General features: G+C 36.7%; 1 protein-coding gene across 1 annotated transcript; it reads left to right on the top strand.

Moving 5' to 3' along the window:
* The first annotated feature begins 2,934 nt into the window (after positions 1-2,934).
* Positions 2,935-9,817, top strand: LOC131431184 (growth hormone-regulated TBC protein 1-A). The gene is made up of 5 exons (XM_058596746.1): positions 2,935-3,815; positions 8,088-8,383; positions 8,447-8,593; positions 8,671-8,853; positions 8,927-9,817. Exons 1-5 carry the CDS (start codon positions 3,796-3,798, stop codon positions 9,280-9,282), a joined length of 1,002 nt encoding a protein of 333 aa, XP_058452729.1. The 5' UTR covers positions 2,935-3,795; the 3' UTR covers positions 9,283-9,817.
* Positions 9,818-10,029: the final 212 nt, after the last annotated feature.

Raw genomic sequence — 10,029 nt, 5'->3', positions numbered from 1 at the left:
AAATATTCGCCATTGTTAAAAAAAATAGAATAAAACTGCTTAAAAATATTTTTTCATCCATTTTTTGCGGATGATCGGATAAATATCTAGATTGTCTATGTTAACAAAAATTTTCCTTTTGGAAGTTTTTTTTCAACTTGCAGATTGATTGCAGATGATCATGGAACTCACGAGATTCAATACAAAAGTAAATCAACATTAGTTGTTTATTGTTATCTAAAATTATTTTATCTATTAACATATAAATTGGAAAATTCTATTTCGTAACAAGATAAGTAAAACCAAAAACTATTTGCTTTGCAAATATAATTATTAATGTCTGCTTATTTCCAAGTAAAGGAGTTGAGGAGCAATAGAAAAAATGGCTTTACACATGATGTTTTCTTTTTTGTATGCTATATTAACATATAACATCATAAGAAGAGTTGGCATCACTGAGAGTGCGATGCGGTGTCTTCTAATTTGAATGTGTATCAGGCAACTTATAGTAAAGTGGTTGCTCGAAACAGTTATTTTGAGTAATAGTGTAGCTGTGGCAAGTGTGTGTTGTTTAGTGAAAAGTGTTATTATTGAACATTGCTGATTCGCGAAAATGAAAAATGTTCCAGCGACGAAGGCTGTAAGTTTACCGCCCAAAATTAAATGAAATCAACGGATCGAAGCGCCATCTGCATATCATTGTCGGTAGGGTCTAAATGATGAAAAAAGTCAACATTTTTGCGATTTTTTTCAGAACTATAGCTCAACAAAATAAAATCAAATGTTTTGCATAATGAAAAGCATCATTTGAACAACATTTTGTAATTTTTTCGTGGAAAGATATTGATAAATGAGTTGGTGAAGAGGTACTTTTGAGAATGCTTCTTAAAAATCATGCTTTGCGGTGTCCACTGTATCTCAGCGCAGACTAATCAGAAGTGAACAAATCAAAGCAGAGTAGTAAGAGTAGAAGTTTTAGAGTAGAAGTTTTTCTAGACCTCAACGTTTCTGCTTGATTATTTTTGTTTTTTTTTTTTTGAATATTTGGTGGTTGTTTTTCTACGATTTTTCACGAAAAAACCGCAATTTTGTAGCTGTAAAACCTCCGCAAAATAACAAACAGCAAAAAGGAAAACTTTGGGGTCTGGTTTTTTATATGTAGAAAGTGTGTGCAAAATTTGAAAACAATTGGTGCAGTAGTTTTTGAATGACGATGGACACGGACTTTCAAAATCTGCTTTCGAGAAAAACGCGTTTAAACCCAAGTAAACACGACGCATTATAATTTTACATTAATTCAGCTTTCAAAAGCGGAAAAGGGCGTTTATTAGACTCTTATAGGATTATTACTCTTATAGTTATTATTAAAGTTTCGTTGCTCCCAAATATAGCATTGAATGTCGATATATAGCACGGCGGAAGGTTGTTGTAAAATTATGCTCAGTTACATTTTGAATGCAAATTTAATGGACATTGCTTTAAAGTATGAAGGGTTAGTGTAATTATACATTAACAATGTAAAAATAGAGTGGTAAATGTGCAGTGATATAATGCATATGGTTACTTGCGAAGTTTTTTGTCTATAAAATCAATGGAAAAAATTTGTTACTCAAGGAAGCCCATAGGTTCTAACGTTTACAAAAAATCAAAAAAAAAAAATCATTTTTTCTTCCAGAATTTGTTATAATGGAATATTTTAAGAATGTTTTGTCACGTTTTTAAGTCAATCGAAGCAGAAATCTTGGGCCTGTGTGCCGAACTCTCACTTCTTCGCAGTATGAGATAAGCAAAGATAAAGGCCCATAACTAGCTGAGTTTTGTTTCGATAGGCTTGAAAACTTCACAGAATATTCTTGAAATGTTTTACTATAAGAAACAGAAAGAAAAAATAAATGATTTTTCAAAAGTGTTAGACCCTACCCGCCCCTTAATGATGATAAAGTGCTATCTTTCTAGTATTACGACTGCTTATTGCAGAAAGAATACAATGAATTAAATGTATGAATTGATAGCGAACCTGCCGACAGCCGGCTGTCCGGAATTTTACGAGTTTCGGAAAAAATTCTCGTATTCTAGTAGGAGGCACATATTAATACAAAACGAGATTCTCGGAAGCCGACTACCCAGAGCAATAAACACATGATAATATTATAAGTAATAAGTAGATCACATTATCTACCAAGACAAATCCTGATCATTTTCCTCGCCCTAATAACACCACACCTTTCCTGTGACGCTTGAGATGATGCAGAGAATTCGACCGTCCCACGACAAAAGGGCCTAACTGCAAATGACAGTTTCTCTTTGTTTACTTTTTCTTTCTCGTTTTACCGAACTGATTTTATATTTGACGCTTTACTCTTCGCAAAACTTTAAAGGTAAAACTACAATCTTTCGATTTATATTGGAAACTTTAGAGAATTTGCAATAATGGCTCCGTAATAATCAAAAGAGAAAGTAAACAAAGAGAGCCTCTCATTTGCAGTTAGGCCCTTTTGTCGTGGGACTATCGAATTCCTCGGTCATTAGTTGCAACAAGTGTTGAGCTTACGTTCCTTCCCCTCCTATATTGATCTGTATGGGCGTGCCCTTCTACGTTATTGATCAGTCCATGTTCTAAGTCAGTTTAGGTTGCACGTTGAACATGATCTACGACTCCTCAAGTATCATGCATTTGGTTCAACATGCAATTTCAACTGGTTTCTGATAAATCACGGGAAACTCACGGGCGGTCAACTAGACTAAGCTATATTCAAATGAACATCATAAAACACGTTCTTTCCCCAGTCTACGCTTTTTTATTCCATAGAATAGAATAGAAAAATCCATTCCACGATTTAAACAGTTTTCAGAAACTTTCCTGAATAGTGCGCAGTCTTCCGTTATGCCCTCCAGAAACACCATGCGCATGTCGAATGTTTCCACGCGTATCAGACAGTGACAGAACAACCAAAACAAATCGCACCAACATTGGTTTTTTCTTCATCCATCAGACTGTCTGATGCACTGCGGTACACCTTCGCTATGCATTGGGACAGCAATCAATGATCATGTGTTTACTTCGAGAAAAGCTGCTACTCCATTCAAAATAAGAATAACACCCACTCGTTTGCCGTGATTTATAGGAGTAGCAATTTTTTGTCTTTTAATGTTCCACTAAATGTGTGTCAGAGAAGAGTTCTTCGAAGAGTGGTCCGAGTGCAACCGAGTCTGTTTCTCAACCAGTTACTTGTGTTCAGTTTGCTGATTACAGAACAGTTGTAATTCTAAACATAAAAGAATAAAAACTGTAAACAGTACTGTTCTGGTGATGTGTTCCGTGATTCCGTAAACGAATGTTGCATGAGGGTGGTGATATTATGTATAAGTGTATGAGAAGTGAATTGATTGGTGGAAAAATGTTAACCTTTCTCAGTAGCGGCAACGTTTGGTGGTGTTAGGTGAAACTTTCTTGAATTGTGCAAGTTTATCGCAGAAAATTTTATGACCCCTTCTACACATTGAATGAACCACTTCGGCACGGTAGCTTGGCACCCATAGATATCCGTGGAAATAGGTTTCGTTCTGCTATAAAATCAACCAATTCGAAGTGGGTGTTGTAGCATGAGACTCGTACGCGTGAGACTCGCTTGCTACCCAGGATTGATACAACAGCAATAACAACGTTCGTTCAGAAGGTTACTGAGTTCGACGGCGACGTCACAGCGCCATCGTTAGTGTCGCCAGTGAAGGCGTAAGTAGCCGGATAGCGAGCGAAGATTTATCATTACCGAAACAAACAAACGAGACGCGTTAGGTTGAACGCACGGCGCAGGGATGGCGGTATCAAAATTCAGGTGAGTCACCATGCTCTTGCGCCTGACACCGTGTGTTGTACGGGGAATTGGTTGAAATTGAGTAATGTCACCTAATCAAAGTGGGGACTGCAAAAAATAACAATATCATTATGTGTTCTCGCTGGGGTTACGTTGAATTAAAGACAATGTAAATGATTTTTCTTGCGGCAAGTACATGCTCTTGAGCTGACGAACTGTAACAATAATACAAAGATGTTTTTTTGAATACCCACTTAGATTAAGAATAGCAATTCTATTGAAAAAAGTGAATCAATTTATATTAACGGATTAATTTTCTAACATTTTATTCAACGTCATTATCGTGATGATTGATCAATTAGCATGTAACGACGAATGAATCTTCATACTAATGGGGGTTTTGCACATTGTTTTAGCCACTCCTGTGAACAAATGTCATTTTTAAACGTGATTATGGATTTCATAAAGAATCAAGTTGATACCGAAAACTAGTGGACTTCAATTCAATTTTCAACTTTGTAAATCGCAATATCCCTTTTGACGTCGGACTACACCTTCCTTTATCTCACACTCAAATGTTTTGCCGTTAATACGACTACCTTTAATAAGGGGTGCCTTTTCAAAATTTACCCTGTACAAAAATGGGTAGAACTTAATCGTGAATATCTCTTGTTGTATTCAAGGTAGCAAAAAAATTTCTTCTCCATACCATCGGAAAGCAACGCTTTATAATAAAAATTGCAGTACAGTAGTATGAGATATGAAAAAGTTTTGAAGTTTTCAAAAATATTTGGTATGCACGAGCATTAAGGTAGAATTCAGTACCAAAAGGCGCGCAATATTCCAAACACATGAATTGAACGAATCATCGCACAAAGCGTATTGTACGGCATATTTTCAGTGATTGAGTGCTGTGGGCTTACGACACGTTTTGTTCGCTAGTAAAAGAGACACTAACTAATATGAGGGAGACATATTTGTGCATGTTATGTTAGACGGTCAATTTAGTCATTCAGTTTATAGCCAAAATGCTCTTCTAACTGATTGTCTCATCTATAGAGAAATTGTTCATTCTTTGTTACAAAACAAAACATATGGCATGAACTGTGTACTGCTCATTCTGTTCATAAGCGAGAAATGTAAATGCTGATTGTGATACTTGTTGTGGTCGACTGATTACCTATACCTACCTATTGTCCTTTTTCATTGAAAAACACTGGTGACGTGGATTCGGTTTGCACTTTCGAGCAAAAATAACAATAAAACACCATAAAAAAATTGCACAAAAACGGCATATGTAATTTCTTACACATATCTATGTAATTCCTTAAAAACTTTTTAATACTCAGATATCGTCCCATAGGCATAAAGAATAGTAAGATTCTGGTTATCCATAACAGAGATTGTCGGGTTTCGGGTATTTTTTTCACCCGAAACCCAACACCAATCCGAACCCGACGGATATTGGTCGGGTTCGGGTACAAAAGAAGATTTTTCCATTTTCAACGGGTTTGCAGACTTTTTTCGGATTCGGGTAGATTTTTATTTTTTATCGGACACAGGCTGGGTTAGGGTTCGAAAAAAAAAAATACTTTACCGACCATTTCTAATTCATAACCTAAATGTATCTGTTGGATCATTGTAATTTTTTGATACAAAAGATGAGGAAGCTTTATGCCTGCTGGAGAAAGAGATGGCTATATTTCATCTCCATCGGGCTTTTCCCTTCTTCCAAAATAAATAAATAAATGTATAACAATACACTACAACTTGATGAGTCGACGAATCCGTTCAGTTATTATGAATCTTATATGTTTTTTTTAACGTGAATACGTCTTATGGGACGCCTTTTCAAAATTTATCGTATTTGTGAGTGATAAGTTTTCAATTGTGAATACCTCTGGTTTTATTCAACATATTAACATATTTTTTTCTCCACGACTTCGGAGATACGATAAGAAATTTGTGGTAGAATTTTCAGTGATATGAAATAACCACAATTAACTCGAAATTAAAATTTTTTGAAATGTGATAAGTAAAGAAGGTAAAAATTAGAAGTTTCATTTATTCTACATTGGCGTGGTTGACTCGTTCACTTCAGACCAGAATACGATTCCAGAATCCAATTTTAGATTTTAGTTCTGATATTCAGTTTCTTAACCCTAGACAAGATTTTCTGTTCTCATTTCTAAAATCCATAGGGTAATATGAATAATATTTTACAACCTACCTGAACCAAACTTTGGAATGTTTCAAAATGATTTTAGAAGCTATTGTCACACTTTCCCATTGAAAGAAATACTTTTAAATTCTTCGGTGATCGGTGATTTTGGACACATTTTCGACTAAAGATTTACAGTTCGTCATGTTTCTGATTATCTACTAATCGATTCGTCTCAAAGCATGATCACTATTTCGCACAATAACACTACCATTGAATGCTGGATGACTTCATAATTAGTAATGTTCACTTGACACTTGTTTAGTTAACGATTAAAAACTTCAAAAAATACCCGACAAGCAATAAAAGTCTTCAAAAAAAATATGAGATGAAAATTTTTCACTTAGTTCACTTGATTGCGCTTTGTTTTCATCTCATTTGGTTTCGCAAGGTGTTTTGTCGGTTACGTCACTTATACCATTATATCTCCGGAACCAAAAGTCACAGCCATTTGTTCTTTGAACTTGATCAATGGCCCGAAAGTAGCTTTCAAACGAACATAAGTTTGTTAAAATCGGTTCAGCCATCTCTGAGAAAAGTGATCGCGTATAAATATCTTCGAAAAGTGCGCGCGCACACACACAGACATTTTCCGATCTCTTCGAACTGAGTCGAATGGTATATAATACTATGGGTCTCCGAGGCTCCGTTCAAAAGTCGGTTTTTCCAGCAATTCCTTTCTATAGAGGAATGCAAAAACTATTCCAACATCATCAAATCACGAAGTTAGTTGGGCACTCTTATAATCTACACGCCGAAAAAACACTTTTTTTATAATTAGTCAAGTGAAAAATTCAATTAGGGGCGGGTAGAGTCTAACACTTTTTAAAAATCATTTATTTTTTTCATTGTTTTTTTTCTCATAGTAAAACATTTCAAGAAAATTCTGATAAATTCTCAAGCCTATCGAAACAAAACTCTGGAAGTTAAGTGAGACTTTATCTTTACTTATCTCATACTGAGCAGAGGCATGCTTAACATGAAAATTTTAAAAACATTCTTGAAATGTTTTATTTTGACAAAATACAAAGAAAAAATATGATTTTTCGAAATTGTTGGACCAATTTATTCGTAGATCCGTAGAAAAGACAGAAATCCGGATAAATCCGGAACTATCGAGCCGCACCGAGTCGTACCGGTTTGATAATGGTCAGAGATGCCAGATAGTTGTAGTAAAATTTTCGTAGATTGACATTTTCCCCGGAACTCTAGTTTAAGCAGAAAAATTTCAATTTCCGTAGATCTTTTCTACAGATCCGTAGACCCGTGGGATATCTCCGAAACCGCAGTTCTACGGAGCTTTCGGTTCGCTGTCAGAACAATGCTTTTCTACCTATCCAGCAGTATCGCGCGTCACTTAAAGGCTATCCGCATTATGCCGATCCGAGCTCTCCGGCGTTTACTTTTTCTCTGCTTCGGCTATGGCTGAGCTGCACATGCAGCTGTGTGCATGTGCAGCTCAGCCATAGCCGAAGCAGAAAAAAAGTAAACGCCGGAGAGCTCGGATCGGTCGGATCGGCCTAATGCGGATAGCCTTTTACTCTTTCAATATTATCGTCCTTGATTGGGAAAGACAGTGAGCAACAGAGATGCCAGGTCTGCAGATTTGACTTTTTTGCAGACTTTTTAAAATAAGTTTCTCGCAGACTTTCGTCAAAATTCACAGACCAAGCCTCGCCAAGCCAGTTTTGTGCGTCATACTTTATAGAGAAATGGAAACCCGCAGACATTTTTTTCGGATTCACCGACTTTTGAAACTCTGTCTTGAGATATTTAAATTTTCACCTGGTATATCTGGTAAGCAAACAGTGTTTTATTACCGTAATTGGTCTAAAAAGACAACTAAAATTTTATTTACCAGGATTTAAAAAAAAATATTCATTTCAATCAACCCGTTGGTACATTTTCAAGCAGTTGGTGCTTGTTAATCTGAAAAAAATGACTGAGCAGTTGGTATTTGAAACCTAACATGGAAATCGTTAAAATGATCGGCATCACACAATGTAATTGATCAAATCAATAATGTTATGGTTGTGTAATCTAATCGCTAGAAATTTCATTTTTCATTCCAGTGACGTAGACGAGTACGGCTTCAAGCGTGAACCCGACTTCGACTACCAATCGTACGAAAATATTATGTCCAGTTACTACACGGTGCTCACAACTCGAAGCATTAGGTGGCAGAAGTTCGCCAAAGAGACCGACATCCTGACGAATCCCCGCAAACTGAAACGATTCGTTCGGAAAGGTATTCCGGGTCCGTTGAGAGAAGAGGTCTGGATGAAATCGTCCGGAGCCTTCCGGCTGCAGCAAAAGGAACCGACCCTCTATGAAACCCTACTGCGGTACGAGTTCGATCAGGAAATATGTGAGTACACACTTTGGTGCTGCGCTACGTGTTATCGTGTTTAAATTATGATTTTTCTTTTAGCCGATCAAATAAAAATTGACCTGCCGCGAACATTCCCGGACAATATCCATTTTGAACAGTACAAGCTGGGCCTGTACAACGTGCTCATAACGTACGCACATCACAACAAAGCGGTCGGCTACTGCCAGGGACTGAATTATATAGCCGGTGAGTCAGTTTTTGCACCGTAGCTATCAACAGTTTATAACTACTTATTTGCTGTTTTTTCTTTCATTCTAACACAGGTCTAATATTAATTATTACCAAGAACGAGGAATCAACGTTCTGGCTGCTCAAAGTACTGGTAGAGAACATCGTCCCACTCTATCATACAAAGAAGATGGATAACTTAATCACGGATATCGATGTGCTTAGCGAATTAATTAGAATACGGATACCTGATGTGCATAAACATATAGCCGATTTAGGTAAGTTCGATGCCGCGAAGAAATGTTATTTGACTGGAATGAATTTTTTAATAATTGCTAACCTTCGTTTCAGGTCTACCCTGGCCTGTGATAGCCACCAAGTGGCTAATCTGTCTGTACGCGGAGGTAGTTCCAACGGAAACAGCCCTTCGAATATGGGATTGCGTATTTCTCGAAGGTAACAAAATTCTCCTACGAGTCGGTATTTGCATCGTGATCAGTTTGAAACGGGAAATACTTGCGACGGACGATATTTCTACGTTGATTGGCCTGTTCCGGGCACTGGAAAAGAACACCACCCTGATGGACTGCCATACGTTCATGAAAAATGTGTTCACGGTTCCCGGGAACCTGAAACGATCCCAAATCGACGCCCTTCGGCGGCAGCTGTACGAACAAAGAAAGGCTAGCAGACGGAAAGGTTCCTAGGGGTTGGAGGACTATATCCTCAAGAGATATAGACTAAATCTAATGTGAAAAGATAATAGTTTTATCACAGAGAGCGAACGTCCATTGCGCGAGTTTCAATAGTTTGAGTTTTATTGGTGAGGCAGGCCTAACGTTTTTTTTCGCACAACGTTCGAAAATGGGTGTTTGCTGTCTGTGTTTTTATGTTATGAAATATTGTTTTAATTGTTTATTGTCGAGTGGAATACAATAATTAGAACGTATAATATATAGCTGATATTTATTGAATGCCCTAACCTCAATCTTAGTAAGGCATGCTTAGCCTTTCTAGTGCATTACAATATTTATATATGACAATAGTGGCTTCGCCGTAATTTATCTGAAAATCCAACAATAGATTGAACATAGAGCATTTCGAAATTAGTCGTAGTTTTCAATGATCAACGGCGTCACATAAAAGTTACCTATACTCTGCATCGGCAGCTCAACATTCATATTATCTTGGACTCATAGGGTTTTACATGTAAATAATAATTTATGACCAGAAAATACAAGCGAAGGTAGTGTTACCGATAAAGCAAAATAACAATCTTTGATTTTTAATAAAAAAAATTCAACTCACATCAGAGAATGCCTAAAATGTGTAGGCATTCATGCAAAACAGAAATTGTACAAAAATTCAAGCCGAAACTCGTCGCAAGTTGTCATCGTTGCACTCAAAATTAATCGAAACAGTTATTTTCTAGTAAATTTTTGTGCTCCGGGAGT

Source organism: Malaya genurostris, chromosome 2, assembly GCF_030247185.1.
Source record: "Malaya genurostris strain Urasoe2022 chromosome 2, Malgen_1.1, whole genome shotgun sequence".
NCBI lineage: Eukaryota > Metazoa > Arthropoda > Insecta > Diptera > Culicidae > Malaya > Malaya genurostris.
The sequence above is the reverse complement of the archived record's forward strand: the minus strand, read 5'-3'. Positions and strand labels throughout refer to the sequence as shown.